Source organism: Alexandromys fortis, unplaced genomic scaffold (assembly GCF_014885135.2).
Source record: "Alexandromys fortis isolate MF-2015 unplaced genomic scaffold, M_Fortis_MF-2015_v1.1 scaffold_7, whole genome shotgun sequence".
NCBI lineage: Eukaryota > Metazoa > Chordata > Mammalia > Rodentia > Cricetidae > Alexandromys > Alexandromys fortis.
The window spans coordinates 98,237-117,393 of NW_026067920.1; the positions used below are offsets into that span (position 1 = coordinate 98,237).

General features: G+C 49.3%; 1 protein-coding gene across 4 annotated transcripts in view; it reads left to right on the forward strand.

The window, feature by feature from the left end:
• Positions 1–19,157, forward strand: part of Slc2a9 (solute carrier family 2 member 9) — a 124,463-nt gene that overhangs the window by 925 nt on the left and 104,381 nt on the right. The window contains exons 1-3 of one of the 4 annotated variants that reach the window (XM_050140989.1): positions 2–132; positions 6,512–6,606; positions 13,550–13,648. In XM_050140989.1, the coding sequence (XP_049996946.1) occupies positions 6,550–6,606; positions 13,550–13,648 (156 nt within the window). In that variant the 5' untranslated portion in view covers positions 2–132; positions 6,512–6,549. Of the gene's footprint in view, position 1; positions 133–4,736; positions 4,760–6,511; positions 6,607–10,646; positions 10,840–13,549; positions 13,649–19,157 lie in introns of those variants that run through there. The other 3 variants (XM_050140988.1, XM_050140987.1, XM_050140986.1) reach the window with 3 other exon arrangements.

Consider the following 19,157-nt stretch of genomic DNA (forward strand, 5'->3'; position numbering starts at 1 on the left):
CGAGCCCTTTGGCTGATGTCTGCGGCCTGCTGATGCTGGGAGCACCTTTACTTGCCTTTGCTCTTGAAGCCAATGTGGGCTCTGAAGGAGATCTCACTTTGGCTCTCTGGGCTCAGAGCCAGCCTCCAAACTGTGAGTGAGGGCTTCTTTGAGCAGAGCTGCCTTCCTTCTAACCCTGTGTCAGCTGTGGGGTTTGATTAGCAGCAAAAAAGCGATGGTGGTGGTTTACTAAATATTTAACCATGGGATGGCCTAGGAAGGGGTGGATCACATTGCCAGAGCAGAGTCCTAGTGTTTGGCTCCATTGACTATTAACCCTGTAGCTGCTGAATTCTGAGGAGGCCCCGTGCAGAAGACCATGAGCTGTGGCAGGTTCAAGGGACATTCAAGGGACTGGACCATTTCCCACTGGGTACAGGAGCGTTCTCATGTGGGGAGTGGCATATCTTCGTCCTGAATGACAGGTCTCTGCAGGCTGAGGGCAGGAAGCTGACACTTCCCTATTTATCCCCAAACAGGTTTTGTGTTCATCTTTGTTTGGGCTTTGTTTCTTATCCTATTTAAGCCTTCTGAGGGCGTGTAGAGTTCTTTAGTTCAATACTACGTGGACTTGGTGAGTCAGCTTACCTGGTTCTAAGGTATCACGAGGCCTGCATTAGCAGGGAACACCATATCTGTCTACAGGGGCTGTTTGCACTTTGGGCTGGAATTACACTACCATCCTCGCTCCTGGACCTTTGCTGTGGACTAGATACAACCTATGAGGAGTTCAGTTCGTCCTCACAGCAGCCTCAGGAGGGTGGCCTAGCCACCCTTCCCATTTGCAATGGAGGCAGAGAGAGGTCAAGCCGTTTTCTCCTAGCCACGCAGCTTTCTAAGTTATAGAGCTGTAAGTTGGAACCCCTGGTCTCAGAGTCCTTGCTGCCTGGCATAACCTCTCAAATGCGTCCTTGGCTCCGGAGTGGGTTCCCAATGGTGAGGCTTCTAGCCTGGAGACCTTACTGGAACAGTTGCCGTGGGCAGGAGATTTGGCTGACTTAGCAGCTCTCTTGCTGTTCTTTGCCTACCAGGAAATAGGACAGAATCCCAATTGTCTGTGACTGAGAGAGAAGCCCAATTCATCAGTCAGAGCCCTCTCACACAGGTGCCCAGGCTTGGACAATGCAGCATCCTGTTGTCGTCTACAGAAATAACGCTCAAGTATGACGTAATTGAACCAAAAAAGAAAACTTCAAAAACACCCTCATATTTTCAGTTTGTTTACTGTTTTGTGTTTGGCTACACTCATAGCTATCCTAGGGTTCATGCATCCCATGGACCAAAGGTTAGATGTGCCTGGGAGAGGACCAGGACCACGACCAGATAGAGCATCTTTCCTAGAGTGTGCATATCCCTCATCCTGTCCTCATGCTTAACTGGTTCCTCTCCACACAGAAGCCTCATTATTTTGGGACTTGCTGAGTCTCTGTCCACCCTCCCTGGCCCATGGTCCCTTGTTCTAATCCTGTCACATGGACTCAGTACCTTCTCTGCTCCCACCCACGTCTGTTCTCCAAGCTCTCGACAGCTTCCTGCACACCCTGACCTTGACTTCTCAATGACCCCAGGAGTGGGTGCGTACTCCTGCCACAGCTGAGGTCGCATTTTCCTGATCTGTTTCCAAGTTTAAGCCCGTGCTGGAAACTGTGAACTCACCGATGGTGGATGCCTATTATCTCTCTTCCCTACCAGCAATGCCCCTGCAAGGGTGGGTACGAGGCTGCTCTCCAGACTGAATTCACAACCTACTCCCACACCAGTCCCTGCCTTCCGTTTGGTTGACTGTTTGCTTTACTCTTTATGTTGACATCTTTGGGTGATGGAATGCAGACAGAGTGGGACGGGAGGTAGACGGCACAGGACAGCATGTACAGGTGTAGGAGCACAGGTAGCTTTGGGGTATGGATGATCCCTGAACATACAAGTCTTTCATAGCAGTCATCTATCTTCTCAAATCTTTGGTCCTCGCCAGGGTTTTACCCTGCTCCATGCTTTGATGGCACACACCTCCACTGTGGCTCCCTGCCAGTGTCCTGTAAAGCCAGTTTCCACACAGGCTCCTCTTTTAGCTCTCTGTCCCTCCCCCTGCCAGAACCGTCAGAACACCCTTGCTTTAATGACACCACTCTCTTGATACCGTCAGCCCTTGAGCACTAACTTGACTTGTCATCCCCCCAGTCCTCGGTGGCCTTGTTTCCTGTATGCCGCGTCCTCCCCTGGTTCCTTGTTCCCCATGTTCTGTTTGGGGGGGGGGCTTCATCAGGCCTCTTTCTGCTCCTTCTCTCTGGGCAACCTTTTCTAGGCAGGGATATTAGAGACAATTCTTCATGTCCAGCCCGGGAGACCCAGAACCAGAACCAGTAGGACATTATCTTCGCCTCCTTCCACCCCCGCTCTGTCTGACACACTCCTTTAAGGGACTGCGTCACACAGCTTTGGGGCCTGGAAAGCCCCAAATCCACACATCAAGCTACAGATTCACTTTGTTGATTGATGTAGTCATGTTCCAAGACTGGAAACTCGGCAGAACTCCTGTGCCATAGTCCTGAGGTGGATCCCCTTCCTCCTCGGGGCTCACACGCTTTTCTCTTAGGGTAGTGAAGTGACTGGGGACTGCCACCTACATCACAGAGGGCCATCTGCTTCACTTAAGTCAGAGGATTGCAGATGCTGATTAAAGTGAAAAACACTTTTTCAGCAACATCTGAATTGTTCTGCAGCTATCCAACCAGGGACTCTGTAGTCTAGCCATGCTGATACATAAAATGGGCCATCACACATAGAGATGGACAGACAGACAGACAGAGAGACTGGGATACACTACATACACACAGGTAAACACAGAGAGATAGATATGTACACACAGGTACAGATAGAGACACATATCACATAGATGATAGATAGATAGATAGATAGATAGATAGATAGATAGATAGATAGAGGACACAGACAGAGAGAGAGAGAAAGAGAGAGAGAGACACCTTACTAGACCTGGATGGAGGTGGGTGGTCCTTGGACTTCCCACAGGTCAGGGAACCCTGATTGCTCTTTGGGCTGACGAGGGAGGGGGACTTGATTGGGGGAGGGGGAGGGAAAGGGGAGGCGGCGGTGGGGAAGAGACAGAAATCTTTAATAAATAAATAAATAAATAAATTTAAAGAGAGAGAGAGAGAGAGAGAGAGAGAGAGAGAGAGAGAGAGAGAGAGAGAGAGCTGTTTCTGTGTCCTGTCTCTCCTGGGGTACCAGGCAGACACAGGTCAGGTTTCCAGAAGGAGAAGCAGGTGATGGGGATGAGTGAGACATAAAGCATTACCTTCTTTCATCTAGGCCAAGGGTAGCCTAGGCAACTGCAGAGAGGCTTGCAAATGTTTAAGGGAAAATAGCCCTAGGATGTAATGTAGTACCACATCCACCATCAGTGTGTCCATCATCAGCGCAGGGCCTCCAGTGTCCCACTGACATCTGGCTAAGGCAGCTGTCAGGCTCCTGGGCCTAAATCCAGCCCAGGCTGTAGCATTCTGTGAGGAGCCTGCAGACTGTGACCTGGCTTGGCTACTCAAAGCTTCAGAACTTTTTTTAAAAATTAAAGCAATTAAATGTGTCATTATATTAGCATTTTTTTCCAGTGCAGAAAAATTGGAAAACTATGGGAAAGCAAAACAAAACAGAACAAAAAGATCGAAATTTCCATGCTATCACAGCTACAGATGACTGCAACTTAGGTTTGCTGTTTCTGACCCAGCTATCTGTTCATGCATGAAAACATATCTGCCCTTGCTCATCCTTCAGCCCTATCTCCACTGTCCATGCTAATTCCTGCAGCCCCATCTCCACTGCCCCCACCCATCCCTGCTGCTCTGTCACCTCCACTGCCTGCCCTCCCTCATGCCTGGCCAGCCACTCGTGTCCATGCAACTGTGAACAGTCTGAGTGCTCTCCTGAAACGCCTGCTCCGGGAGAGCAGAGGGAAGGCTGCCTAGCTCAGGACTGGATCCCCCACAACAAGGGTACTGGGTTTATTAGTGTTTGCTGAATCAGTGCTCAACACACAAATCCTACCTTTGGATCTGCGTAAGAGGACACAGACTTAGTTTAAGCAAAGCAATGTTTAACATATAAAGCATTAATCATCAGTACATCCGTGTTTAATATCAAATGATACATATTCACTTATATGGCTTCCTCCACTTATCAAATAGAAATTTACTCCTAGGATTGTTTTTCCTGTCACACGTGTTTAGATAACAGGCTTTTAAAACAAGATTTACTTTATTTTAAATTATGTATAGGTGTGTGTGTCTTTGTGGGTGTGCCTATGAGTGCAGATGCCTGAGGAGGCCAGAAGAGGGCATTGGATATCTTAGAGCTGTAGGTACAGACAGTTGAATGTTAGGAACTAAACTTGGGTCCTTTGCAAGAGCAGTGCATATTCTTAACCACTGAGCCATTGCCCCATCCCTAGATAACATTTTTAAGGACTATAAGATGTTCTATGGGCTAGGGAGATGCTCAGTCAGTAGAGTGTTTGATGTGCAAGCATGAAGGCCTAAGTTCTGATCCACAGCGCCCAGGTAAAAAGCTGGGCATCGCAGTAACATCAGTAACCTGAGAATATGGGAGACAGAGACCCGAGGATCCCTGGAGCTTGCTGAGCGGCCAGACCTTCAGTGAGAGATCTTGGCCATTTGAGGATGACACCTGACATGGACCTCTAGCCTTGGTGCGTGCATGCACACACACAAAAGCAATGCACACAGCATACACAATAGATAACACAGAACATAAACACACATCACACTCACAACAGACAAAATTCACATCTAACACACAAGCAACACATTCACAACACAACACACTCACAACAGACATAATACACCTAACACATACACACACCACAACATGTACACACACACGCGCGTGCACACACACCAGACATAATACACACCTAACACACATGCAATACATTCACAACACCCACATGTACATAACACGCACATGTACACAACAGACATAATACATACCTAACACACACAACACATTCACAACATAACATACACACACATATGCATGCACACACACACACCAGACATAATACACACCTAACATACACGCAACACATTCACAACACAACATGCACACACACATACTTTCCACAATGGATGAACCATGATATACATAAACTTTCCTGCTACAAGGCTTAGACAGATCCCCAGTAGACAGACAGAAAGAAAAAGGAGCCAGGGCAGATTTTTAAAAATGATATTCTTGCTGCTTCTTCTGCATACTCCTGACCAGAAACAAAAACCTGAAGGCCTGGTGCAGTTTTGGGCTTTGTCTCCTGCCAGCAGGGCTCCCTGCCTGCGGACTGGTCTGGATTGGTCTGATGGTTTCAAGGCAGGCTCAGGACATGCTTACTCCAAAGTTTGGCCCTATCAGCCTCCTTGTGTTTGTTTAAACTGACCAACCCTGAATTAGGGGCGGAAGACCCCTCAACGGCCCTTAAAGCCCCAGCACTCACAGAAAGACTGGAGCTTTGTCTTCGGGAGTCCTCCCACTCTGATTTGCAGAAGGTCTTTCTGGGTGCTGTGCTATGCATGGGTGAGGGCACCTTGCTGCAACACACCACACAGTCACTATGGCAACTACCATTTTCTAGCATAGAAAATGTCGCAAAAAACATCTTGGACTAAAACTTTTGTGCTCAATTTTTTCTTATCATAGGATAAATTTTACAAACTCTGTGACAAGTTAAGCTAATGCATATACATCCTCCTGAAGCGCTAAAACATTTTAAAAAACTCTAGAAGACTGGCAAGGTTTCCCACTTCTGTCAGTCAGTGATTTGGGTTATGGTTTTGGAGACTGTTCCCAACTTGACTGGCGAGACAGATACTTTGTCTCAACTTCCACTGGCTTCAGTTTCCCCTCTGGAGACAGACAGTCTGTGTTTCGAGAGCATGTGCCTTTGTGAGCATGACCTTCCAAGTGGGGCTCCTGTGAGGGAACAGTCTGCATTCCCTAAGCTATGAGGCTGGTATGGGAAACACAGCCCTGTCTCATGTTTCCTAAATAGAGTTGTGTCAGGAGGTGACTGGGTCTTCTGGGGATCCGGGGTCAAATGAGGACAGAGCAAAGTCTCATCCCGGTGTCCTTGCCTGAGAGCATTCTTCAGTAAACCTCCTGTGACTTCCCCTTTTTTTGTAGGGTACTGTGGGGTGAACCCAGGATCTCATGGATGCTAAGCAAGTGTTCCACCATTGATCTACATCTCCAACCCTTTAAAAATCTTTTTATTTTGAGATAAGTTCTCACTAAGTTGCTAGACCGACCTTGACTCACTGTGCAAGCTTGGACTTGTGACCTCCTGCCTTAGCTTCTGAGTATCTGGAGTAATGAGTGTGTTGCTGCTGGATCCCCCTGTCTTATATATCTTTGATGGTTCTTTAAACGACATCCTTTCTTTTGCTCTTAGGAATAAGAGGAAGCCCAAGGCCTGAAAAATCAACCACGATGTTCAGCGAGAGGGACCCGGCAGAACACAAAGAAAGCCAGCAGAAGAAGACGGTGGTCAGTCCTGTTACCTTGTTTTCCTCTTACCTGGCCATTTCAGCAGCCAGGACAGGGCAGTCCTTCCTGCTCATTCCCACTGCCCCTCCAGGGGAGGGAGCTGGGGAGGCAACAGCAGAGAGCAGAGAGGGCCAAGAGGACAGCCGTGAGGGACGCTGTGGACTGTTTATAGGTCTGGGACGGCTCTGCAGGGAGACAGTCACCAGAGTCCTGTTATACAGGTGGCTCTCTGGACTTGCTGTGAGGGTCCCCATTCCAAAAGTCGAGGAGGGGACCTTGATGATGACAATGATTTGGTCATTGTTCTTAAATTTAAGGATGCATTGAGGAGCTGGTGAGATGACTCAGTTGGTCAAGCACTTGCTGCATAGAACCTCAGTAAAAGCCAGAACTGGTGGTGGGGGGGGTGCACATCTGTAACTGTGGCGCTGAGACAGAGTGGACGGGATGCTGGTGGGTCCCTGGAATCCACGAGTCATCCAGCTTAAAGGAATAGGGGAGGTCACATTCGGTGAGAGATCCTGTCTCTAAAAATAAGGTTCAGGGTGAGAGGAAGGCATCTGACATCAGTCTTTGGCCTCGACCCTGTACACACACACACACACACACACACACACACACGCACGCACGCACGCAATTTCAATATGCATGCATTGAAATCCATCCGTGCTCAACCTAATTCTGCCTCTGGGAATTCCTCAGCAGAAGGTCTCCATTAGGATTGAGGACACTGACAAAGATGATACCTTTAGGCAGCAGATTTATTTAATATCAGAGAGGATGTGGCAAGGGTTCAAAAGAAGGGGGAAGGAAGATAGGAAATATCAGGGCACTGGAGAAGACACCGGTGACTGCTTTAGAGCATTTAGGAAGGGGAAGGATCCTTTTTCACCGTGGGGAAAAGAGCAATCTAGCAGTTACGGGTGTCACTAGAGAGAAAAGGTACCTCAGTTGCCATCAGTGGGTGAGTGGTGTCTGAGGTCTCTAAGTTCCTAGGGGCCTGTTATATTCCAGGAGTTAGGATACTGAGGAAGATTGCCTTACAAATTTAGACAGGCTGTTTGCTTCTTTGTAGCAACAAAGAACCCAGAATCTGCTAAGAGAGCTTCTGCAGGAGGCAGAGTGGTCTCCCTCTGGGATTTCTCATAGCCTGATGTCTGGACGCCCCAGGGAGCCTAGCACAGACCTCTCCCCACACCCGGCCTCACCATGGGGTGCCTGATAGTGTCTGTAAAATGGTGGGAACACCAAGTGCGATTGGCTAAAACCTAACACTTAGCAGCTGGGACGGTCCCCTTGCTTAGCCCTTCTTGTCCCTCTCTGAACCACATGGAAGAGCTTACAGCCAGCCAGAGCCACCCCTCTGGGACCTTTGCATGGACACAGATTCCCCCATTCACTTCTCTTGGTCAAACTGTTGTTCTTGGCAAAGAATAGAAATTGAGACACTAGGAAGTCAGGGAATATCCATGTGTTTCCACACAGTAGGTGAAGAGTTCAAGAAATCTGAGCCTCGTCCCCCCCCCCCATGGTTCTTTTCTGTTATTACCATAATAACAGCCAACTCTCATGGGTGTGTGTGTGTGTGTGTGTGAGAGAGAGAGAGAGAGAGAGACAGAGACAGAGACAGAGACAGAGACAGAGACAGAGATGGAATGTAGAGATCATCTCTAGGTCACCATGGCAACCCTCTAAGGTTCAATTTGCTATAGCCCATCAGAAGAGGAATATCTGACCTCTAGGCATCCTGTTCTCAATGATAAGCAAGATGAGGGTGGGGTAGAAAGCTCCTCATTGTTGTACAACCAGATATACTGGTTGTATTTGTACGAGTAAGTGAACCACAGGGATCCTGGTGCCCTTGAACTGGCTGCCTCTGTGGGGACTTTAAGTGGGGTAGGGTTCACCTGATGAAGTTTCAGAAGTTTTTTGTTGTTGCTGTTGTTTTGTTTTTGTTCAAGACAAGGTTTCTCTGTAGCTTTAGAACTAGCTCTTGTAGACCAGGCTGGCCTCGAACTCACAGAGATCCGTCTGCCTCTGCCTCCTGAGTGCCTCTGCCTTCCAAGTGCTGGGATTAAAAGTGTGTGCCACCACTGCCCAGCTTGTTTCAGAAGTTTTTAATGGCTGATATGATCTGTTGTTGCAGTGAGAAAACAGTACACTGAGGAGCGCTCGGTGGCGGTGAAGGAAGAAATGAGGCCATGACTGTTCAGTCTTTAGTGTGTAGGGGTGTGGCAGTCCCTCATTCTCTGCTTCTGTCCTTCGCAGCCATCTAGTCTTTTTGCCTGTCACCTGTAGTGTATTTCATTTTAACTCTTTGAGGTCTGTCACCCAGCTCACAAATTATACACAGAGACTTATTCTTACTTATGAATGCCCAGCCTTAGCTTGTTTCTAACCAGCTTTTTGTTTGTTTTGTTTTTTTTTGTTTGTTTGTTTGTTTGTTTGTTTGTTTTTGAGACAGGGTTTTACTATCGCTTTGGAGCCTGTCCTGGAACTAGCTCTTGTAGACCAGGCTGGCCTTGAACTCACAACAATCCACCTGCCTCTGCCTCCCAAGTGCTAGGATTAAAGGAGTGTGCCAGCACCGCCACTGGTCTCTAGCCAGCTTTTCTAACTTAAATTAACCCATTTCTTTTCTACATTTTTACCATAGGGCTTTTTACCTTTATTTTTATATCTTTCTTTCCTTTTTACTCCCTGGCTGGTTGTGTGGCTGGGTGGTTAGTCCCTGGAGTTCCCCCTTTCCTTTCTTTTTCTTGCTCCTCCCCCCTCTTATCTCTAGCTTCAATTTCTCCTTGTATTTATTCTCTCTGCTCAGCAGCCCTGCCTATTCCTCTCCCGCCTTGCTATTGGCCATTCAGCTGTTTATCAGACCAATCAGGTGTTGTAGACAGGCAAAGTGACCCAGCTTCACAGAGGTAAACAAATGCAACATAAAAGAATGCAATGCATCTTTGCATCCTTAAAACAAATGTCCCACAGCATAAACAAATGTATCACATCTTCAACTAATATTCCACAACAGACACCTGCATCAGCTATCTGTGCCTGCAGGAGATGTCCCCTGGCTGAGGAATGTCATACTGAGTGACTACCTGGGCTCCGTGAATGCCTGGCTGAGGACCAACGCTGGTTTTTCTTGCTCAGAGACCAGCTGCTTACCCTGGGCATCATTGTCTCCTTGATGTGCCTCTGGGGCTGGATGCCTTCAGGGGCAGGTGACAATTAGGTCCCCAGCACAGTTCTCCTCGCATTCCTGATCTCCATGTGTCCTTCCCGCTACACATAGCTTGCTAGCTCCTCAGAGTCTGTGTGAGGACTTGAACCCCGCCCCTCATCTCCTAGGCATTCTGCATTGACCAAACCTGCTTCTGTTCCTTCCCAGACTCTCAGAGCACTTATACTGCCTGTCCTGACCATGGGTCACTGAAGATACTTCTCTGACTGCCACTGGGGCAAACTGGCCACAGAATGAATTAATTCTCATGCTGTCCTGGTGTGCAAGATGACATTGTCTTTATGCTTTCCCTGAGCCGGCTGGGGCCGGCAGAGAGGTCCACAGACATTCCTGCAGGCTGCTTGAACCGCTGGTCTGCTTTGAGCGGCAGAATGACTGTGCAGGACATTTAGAGAAAGATCGATGTTCCATTTTGTCCTGGCAGAGTGGCAGCTCAGAGAAGTGTCAGGACTTGCCTGTGGACACACAGTTAGTGGAAGAGTCAGCATTGGAACTCACCCAGCTTCTAAGGTTAAGCCTTTGGCTTTAATTCTTAGGAAGTTTCTCGAGGTTTGTGCCAGCTGACCCAGCCTGACTTCTGGCCCTGTAAGAGAGAACCATTTAAAAAAAAAAAGTCAAAAAAAAAAAATGACTTGGGTGTGCCTGGGGAGAGAAGATTTTTTTCCTCCCTCTCCCCCACCCCAGATTTTTTTTTTTTTTTATACTCTTCAGTTGCTTGGGGAAAAGGGAGCAATGTTGCTCGCTTCCTGTTCAGGCATGATCACATAGCCACACTTCCTGTTCTGCCCCCCTTCCTGTGGACTCTGCCTCCTCATTGTAGCGATGCCCTGGCAAGCCCAGGGTCCTGCAGCAAGGAAGAAAAAGAAAAAAACAAAAACCCCCAAAACCAAAAAACCATGGATGTCAGGGAATTCGCCTTAGCTTCCCTGAGACATGATACCAGCTGGCCTGGGGAGTTGCCTGTGGGTCACCGGCTGCTGAGGAGGAAGAAGGTAAACACAGACAGGCTTCCCCGCTGTGGGGAGTCCAGGCCTGGGTGGCTGCTGTGGGAAGGAGCTCAGCTGTGTCTGGCAGCTGTGTAGCGTAACACTCAGGAGCAGGACCGCTGGAGTTTCAATTCTGTGCTGCCTCTGTTGATTCCGGGGGGGCCCCCACTCCAGCATCCTGTCGGTGCACCGAGAATGAGGTCCTGGTGGACAGCACCTCAGGCTTGCTCAGGGCTACATCAGGATTGCTCGGGGCTGGCCATCTTTACCTGGGTTCAGAGGGAAGTGTGGGCAGGGAGTGGGGGTGGGGCAACAGCAGGCCACACAGGACCAGTGAACCAATAGGCCACAGAGAAGCAGAGAACCCCCAGAAGAGGGGCTGAGGCAGGAAATGGCTTCTGCTTGCCATCCTTCTCTGCCTGGCAGGACCCCTCCAGACCTGATGGGAGCAGTCCACCCTTAAGAAGATCTGGGATGAGAGCCAGTGGGAGGCGCAGGGCCTAGAAAAAAAAATGCTTAGTATAGCTGATACTGGGCAGTTCAAAGGAAGCGGTCTCTGAGCTCAGAGCCCGAAAGTACTTAAGCCCCTCCTACTGCACAGCACTGCTCTAGGCTCATTTTATTTGGTAATGCCCACTCATCCCTGGAGTGACAACCCCCACCCCCTGTCTCCCACCATGCCACCAGCATCTACTCAGTGCTGCCTCAGCAGCAGGCTTGGCTCGAGATCACAGAAGACAAACAACATAGCCTCAGTCCTCAAGACAAGCTCCACCCCCTGGCGCCTGACAAGGGACACCGTGCCAGCGCCAGGCTCTCCGCTTCTTATGCAAACCACTTATGGTGTGAACTCTATTATCACCCTGTCCTAAAGATAAGGAAGCCCAGTCAAGGCATGGCCATGTAACCGGTCAAAGCTTACAACACTGAAAGCTGCACGGTTAGGATCCAAAGTTGAATCAAAGAGAGAGACACGGCAAGGCACATAGCTGGCTTTCAGAAGGCTTCCCAGAGGAAGGGGCTTTGGCAGTGGGGCTCCAGTGGACAGGGTGGAAAGTCGAAGCTTGCCTGTCTTGGCAGAGGCTGGACCCGAGGAAAGTAAAAGAGATTTTCCTTTTTTTGATTTTTTTTTTTTTTGATTTTCCTTTGAGAACTGGCTGTGTCAAGCAGCACACTGGTTTCTCGGCAGCAGTACTGTTATTAAAAGCCCATTTTACAGATGGACAAGTTGAATCCCAGAAAGCTACTGCTCTGCTCAAATGCCCACTACTGTGTATTACTGGAGCCTAGCAAGGAGAGACTAAGGACAGAGCATGGAATTGCTGTTAGGGGCCAGTGTCACCTTCCAAACTATATGTGTGCTCAATCTAGGTTTCTAAACTAGATATTGGCTTGGTACACCCCTGGTGCACATGGGTGGGGGAGGGTGGCCAGGACCTCATACCTACTAAATGCATGCCCTGGTCTCCTCCACCAGGCAGCGGGCCTGTGTCTGTGCTCCAGTTCCCAGTGTTTGTGTGCAATGGCCAGTTCCTGGTTGTGGTCCTCTTGGATGAGGCTGGGACAGGTGTACCTGGACGCAGGTACCACATTCTCAGCATAAGCCCTGCATCTCTACCTGCAGGTCTGAGTGCTGTGTTATGCCCAAATCCGCGAAGTCACCCAAAAGCCAACAAGGAGACCGAGTCCCGTATGTAAAAGCAAAGAGCCTTTATATTATGCAAGTTTGCAAACTTGGTTTCTCTGCATGTCCAACGCATTGGAATAAGCAGAGATCCCCAAGCTCAGTTAGAGTTGGGTTTTTTATAGTAGTAAAGGTGAAGGTGAGGGGTTTCTGAGGTTCAGGGCCCCTGATTGTATGGGGGTGTCCTGGTGAGTGTGTGCTGGCAGGTGATCCTATCTACAGCGGTTGGAACATTAGGCATGGTTTGTCCTTGGGTGGTGTTCAGGTAATCTTAGTTTATGGTCCTTCCTGGAACCAGGTATTGCTTCAGGGTAAACTACTGAGACTCAGACCTCTATTAAACTTATTGATGACCGAGTCCTACTCTGGCAGCTGATAATGGTTGGAAGAAAAGAACTTCCTTTGGGTGGTCTGTTCATATTTAGCTTGTCATGGCTGGCTCCTACACTCGGCAAGCTAATGCTTTGGTCTAGAACTGTGCATGGTTGTGTATCTGTGTGGCCACCACCCATCTCAGGCCCAGGTGTAGAGTCAGCTGTGCTGGTGAAGAGACTTCTCCTGCAATGGGAACCAACTCGGACTCCGGGCAGCACCAGGGACAGCTCTGCGCGAGAAACACACACACACACACACACACACACACACACACACACACACACACACACACACCCCATGACACTGATAGAAACCGGACTGACTAGTCTAGGCATTCAGAGGAAGAATGATAACACGAAAGCGCTTAGAACGTGGTCTGGCAGTAGTGCTCAAGGACTGCCAACCTCTGCAGGGAACTTAGGTTTGTCTTTTGCTCCTCCTGGGTCAAACCACAGCTAGTGGCCACAGCCAGTGATGGTGGGGCGGAGACCCTCAGGCAACCCTGCAGAAAGGCAACCACATGGAGGGACCTCAGGGCGGAAACTCTGCCTGCAGCACCCTCTTCCCCAACCTGCGTCTTTTCCTGCCTGAATTCCCTCTGAACTGCCTTCCCATTGAGGGGGCACCACAAGATGACTCTTTCTTTTCCATTTTCAGGACTGGTCCTGGTCGCTCGTCCTGGCAGCTCTCGTTGGAGCCTTCGGATCATCCTTCCTCTACGGGTACAACCTCTCGGTGGTGAACGCGCCCACGCCGGTGAGTGCCCGTACGATCTGCCCGCCTCTGCGGCGCCCACATAGAGACCTTCAGGTCACAAGCCCAGCGTTAGGCCATTTGTAACGCAGGAAACACGGGTTGAGTGCTTAGTTGATGGGAAGCATGACCAGAAAAAACAGGGTGACAGTAGAAGAGGGTGTGTTGGCCGGTGGGGTGCGGAGTCAGTTTCTCATCGCTGCACTGAGGTATCTTAGGGCACTTGGGCATAGTGGGAGCTGCGCAGGTCCAAAGGGCTTGCGGGCTCTAATATCAGTGCAGAGAGTTAAGGAGCCCGGAGCTTAACGTTTTGACTTGCCTTTTTAAATTTAATTTTTAACCACACTCAGAGCCACCTGTTATGACTCATCCCTGGCTCCTGAGTCTGAGTCTGAGATCAATTCCGGGAGCTCTGCCGGTGGTAGCAGAAGGTCTTCCAGAGGCCAGGCTTTCTGCTGCCCGTTCCTGGCAAGAGAGAAGTGGCAAGGGGAGGGGCAGAGGCTGATGCTGAGCCCAGGCTTGCAGGTGGAGGGTGGGGCTGAGAGGCTACAGATTCAGAGAAACCTGGGGAAAGGCTCTGAGCTTCCGGTGGTTGGAGCACTGGGCGGGTTGGAGGCAGCCTGATGCAGATAGAAAACTTTGAGTGCCAGTATCCTCCTGTGTCAAATGCGGAGGAACCAAGGCTGGTGGGTCTCCAAGATGGTACAGGTGCCATAGATTGCAGGCTCCATTTGTGTCAGGGCAGATCTGGGTTGTAAACATTGTGTTAATGCTGACATTTGGGGTGCTAGCTAAGTTATTGCAAGAATGGGTTCTGCTGCTAAAGGCTACTGGGGAAAATGGTGCCAGGTGGCTCCTCCTGGTGTCTTGCAGCTGCCTGCATCTTTGCTTTTGACATTTTAAGATCAGAATTTGACTTAGCTGGATTCATCTCTGGGGGAAAAAAAATGACTTGGAATATGGACTCTTGCTTTGTCTGGAAAGCTCACCAGGGCAATCACACAAGAGGGTGGGGCCTTGGTGGAACAGAGATCCAAGAGAAACTTGAACCTGGGAAAGATGACATCATTGACCCGTGCACCACAGGGAAGAGGATGAGCGAGTCATTCGCTCCACAAATAGCTATTGAGTACCTGTCACATGCTGGATGGCAGGAGGACATGAAGGCAGAGATGTCTGGAGAAGGTGGCAGAGGTTGCCACCAAGAGGAGCCGAGAGAAAAAAGTTGCAGCTGTGGACAGTGGCTCAAACACAGTGACACTGCCTCCTGAGGTCAGGTCACCAGCTTCAGTGATGGGACACTTGAGGTCCGGGTGACAAGGTCCAGAAGGAATCCATGCTTCAGCTACTTACCAAGAGGGAGGCAGTGTGTTGCTGCCTGACCAATCCACACAGTAATGGACCCTAGATCTGACTGTCACCCAGGCCTGACCTTAAGAAGTTCCTTTATTTCTGATATAATCACACACACACACCACTTGGGCTCTGGTTGTTCTAGCCAGGGTTCACAATCATGCATTCTGTCTTCCTGAACATTCTGCCAGGGGTCTCAGCTAACCCCATGTGATAGCAGCCAGTGGAGGCCAATATGTCTAGCTTCCTGGAGGAACCATTGTTCTAAGTTCTCCCTCAATGCCATTACTCTAACTGAACCCATTCAACCTACTTTCAGGGATTCCCAGACTGTGCCTGCCCTGTCCCAGAGCTCCTTTGGCGAGAGCACACCCATGTGACTTCATGTGTCCACAGAGGGTCTGTGGTCACTTCAAGCTAGTAGATGTGAGCAGAGCATGTATGTAAGAGCCACTTGAAGCTCTAGCCTTGAAGAACCCCACAGGCCCAGGAGAGCTGTCTGACACACATTAGACCTTATCCAAGCTTGCAGGAAGTTGTCACTGTCTTTAGAACCTGCTGAGGCAGCGAGGCTCTAATGAGGTAGGCATTGATGGCCATAATGGCTGCCAACCCCTTCTCCAGTTCTCTCTGTAGCCTACCTAGCTCATAGAGACATCTAATGAGCTTCTCTGTTTCCAATCGGATCCCAACAGTTTCTTCTCCACTTAGAGACCAAAGGGATATTCCATAAATTAGGGTGCATCAAAATCCACCCACCCGTCCATCACACTTAGAAAACCACACAAATCTCCGCGACTGCACAGCTGGGGAATCCGGCCCCTAGTTAGCGTTCTCAACACAGGGAGTTTTCTCCTCACCTCTTTCATCCATTTGACCCTCAGACACCACACATGCCGGAACCACACGGCCTTTGCACTTTCTGCTGATAGCTGGTGCTTTCTCTCCGATTACCAACTCCCTCTTCTTAAATCTGTCTTCTGAGCAACACTTTCCCTGGCCTGCCCCCGTGGAATGGCACTTCTCCACGCCTCTCGAGTGGAGCCCTCAAATGATTTCCCCTTGTAGTACCGGTAGTATCTGACACCACCAGAGAGGGTAGATCTTTGTTTCTTGTCTCTCTTCCTATTTTAACATTTAAGCTTCATGAAGACGCGGGTCTGAGAGCTGTCTCCTCCCATTTTATAATCCTCTGTCGTTCTGGGAGTAAAGGCGTGCACCACCACAGCCTGGTTTCTATGGCAAGCTAGTGTGGCTACTGGGATTAAAGGTGCACGTTACTGCTGCCTGGTCTTGTAAGGCTGGCCAGTGTGGATGTTTCACTTTTCTGATCCTCAGGTGAGCTTTATTTATTAAGATACGAATGAAATGCCACTACACGCGGGCTCTCTGATCTCATTGCTTCTGCAGTGACACCATCTAGAACAAGACCCAACGCAAAGTGAGCAGTTGCTGCAAATGTGCTCCCAACAGATGGAAAGGGTTCTAAAGGATTTATTTATTTATTATGTATACAGTGTCCTGGTTGCATGTGTGCCTATATGCTCCAGAAGAGGGCACCAAATCTCATTACAGATGGTTGTGAGCCAACATGTGGTTGCTGGGAATTGAACTCAGGACCTCTGGAAGTAAAATCAGTGTTCTTAACCTCTGAGCCATCTCTCTAGCCCCTAACGGATTTTCTTTTGTTTTATTTTTTTGCAAGGTATTATTTTTCAGTGGTTGTGAGACAAGTTTCCTGGGCTTCTCTCTCCCAAGCAAACTGTTCTCAACAGTGTGAGTCTGCCCTGTGTAAGAATTCAGGTACTGTCCCTATTCTGTTCACAGGTGACAGACGCAGGTCTAATCATCTAGTGACCCATCTTTCTGCTCTCTTACAGTGACCCGCTACAGGGTCAACAAACATTTATTTGTAAAGGTTCAGACCACATATACTTAGCAAGGCCATGTGACTCTTTTTGTGCAATTCTTCAACTTTGCCCAAGTGAGAAAACAGCCAGAAATAAAATAGAAATGAATAAATAAAACTGTGTGCCAATAAAACTATTTACTAAAGCAAATATTGGGCTAGAAGTCATTACCTAACCCTTGTGTTTAGGGTTCTAGGAGAGAGTGGAAGTACCAGCGCACTTCCGAGGTCTTAGTTTCTGGCAGAAGGCTAGCTGGCTGAATATTTCACACGTGGTCAAATTATGTAGTGTCCAACACAGACTGAAGTCTCTTTCATTTTTGTTTGTTTTGTTTTGTTTTCAAGACAGGGTTTATCTGTATAATTTTGGCTGTCCTGGAACTTGCTCTGTAGACCAGGCTAGCCTTGAACTCAGAGATCTGCCTGCCTCTGCCTCCCAAGCACTGGGATTAAAGGCATGCACCACCATGGACTGACTTGGACTGAAGTCTTCCTGTGATGTTTCTTTCCCAGAATTTCGCTTTATTGCCAGATTATTAGTGATAGCCCAGGCCTGTTTACTTGTTTGTTCCCAGTAACCATCTCTATCATCACCTGTCTTTCTGTCTATCACCATCCATCGACCTATCTACATGTGTGCCAGAAGCATTTGGAGGCCCTTGCAGAAGGCCTCAGAATCCGAGACTAATATACATGCTAATCACACATCTTTGATCATGACCTTCACTCCCAAGCGGTCATGCAGACAGGCTAGAGATGCCGATGCTGCATACGGCAAATGCCCTCAGATTCATACTGTTTAAGCTTTGCCCCTGAGGAGAACGGAGCTCTTCAGAACACTGGGTTTGTCAGTACTGCTAGAAGAATCTGTGATGACCAGAGCTGCAGAGGAAGATGCCTTGGTTCAAGTGGTCTCCCCATGCCTGCACTCAAGAGGCCAGGGAGGGCTGGATGGAGACATTGCAGCTGTTGTAAGCTGTCTGAGCTCCACACGCAGCTCTCTGGTAGCTGGAATGAGTTTCCGTCGTTGGCGAGGCAGGGCTGTTTGCAGGCTTGGGCAGAGTGGTGATGTCAACAGGACCCCTGCCCCTCTTGTCCTAACCTATACTGAAGAAGAGCAGAACCGGGCAGAATGACCTATGGGTAGCCCCCAAGAAGAGCCTCCAGGAGGGACTGCAGTCTAGCCAAATGAGAGTGCAAGCAGAGATGCTCAGTTAGCTATGGATGTTGTTTCTGGGAGACAAGCTCGCGCTGAGCCAGAAAGAGCCGGCAGGCTGATAGAATGGGCGTCTCTGGACCAAGACTCTCCTCCCCTTTGCTCCCCTTTCCAGCCTCTCTCTGCTTTCACCTGGTCTTGTTTGGCAGTTGTAAAAGCAACAGACTTAGGAAAAGAGCCAGAGATTTAACAACAGAACCCCTGGCGTAAATCACCTCCATAAGCCAGACCATGTCTCTCGCTTGTCTAGAGACTATGCCAGGATAATAACACCATGGCAGTAAAGAAGGGGAGAGTGAGCAGCCGCCCCAGGCAGCCTGCTCCATCATCCAGTGGCCCTGCTTTTTTGACATGCTAGCGCTGAGGTCGCTGAGGTCGTTTCCTGGGGTTCACCCCCCCCCCACCAGTGTGTTGTTTATATAATGAGCATCCTTCCATGCACTGGGAAGTCTCCATCGCGGGGGGTTTTCACACCTCACTGCACGTCTCTAAGTCAGGGCTGTCACTTCCGATTTGTCTCTAAGGTGTTGCTATGTTATTTAAATTGGGAGCCCTGAGTCTCCACTGGGTGTGGTTTGTTTTTGAGCAGAACAGGGAGGGTTGCTGACTGGCAGAAGGGGCCTTCTTGGGTGTTTTAGGAGGTGAAATTTCCCCCACACTCTGCCCCCTGGAGTCTCCGCTTCCTAGAGTTGGGAAGGCTTTATCTCGGATTTAGCTTCTTGTCATTAGACTCCTTGGGGGGAAATTCTGTGTTGCCCCAGTCAGGCAAAGAGCACAGAGTCATCATTGCTTGAGGGAGCCCTTGCTCAGTAGGATGGGGGAGGAGGGCAGTGGCTACAACCATCAGAGAGGTAGGACAGCTGACCCAGGCAGATGGAAGGAGGGGAAAGTGGAGGGAGAGTCACTGCTGGGGCCAAGAGACTCAGACCGATCTAGAAACAGTACTTCCGCTTACAGGGGATGCCTTGAGATGTGGTGAGCACCTACTGTGTGCCACTTTGGTGTGGGGAGCCAGGCGACGTAAGGTGCTCTCC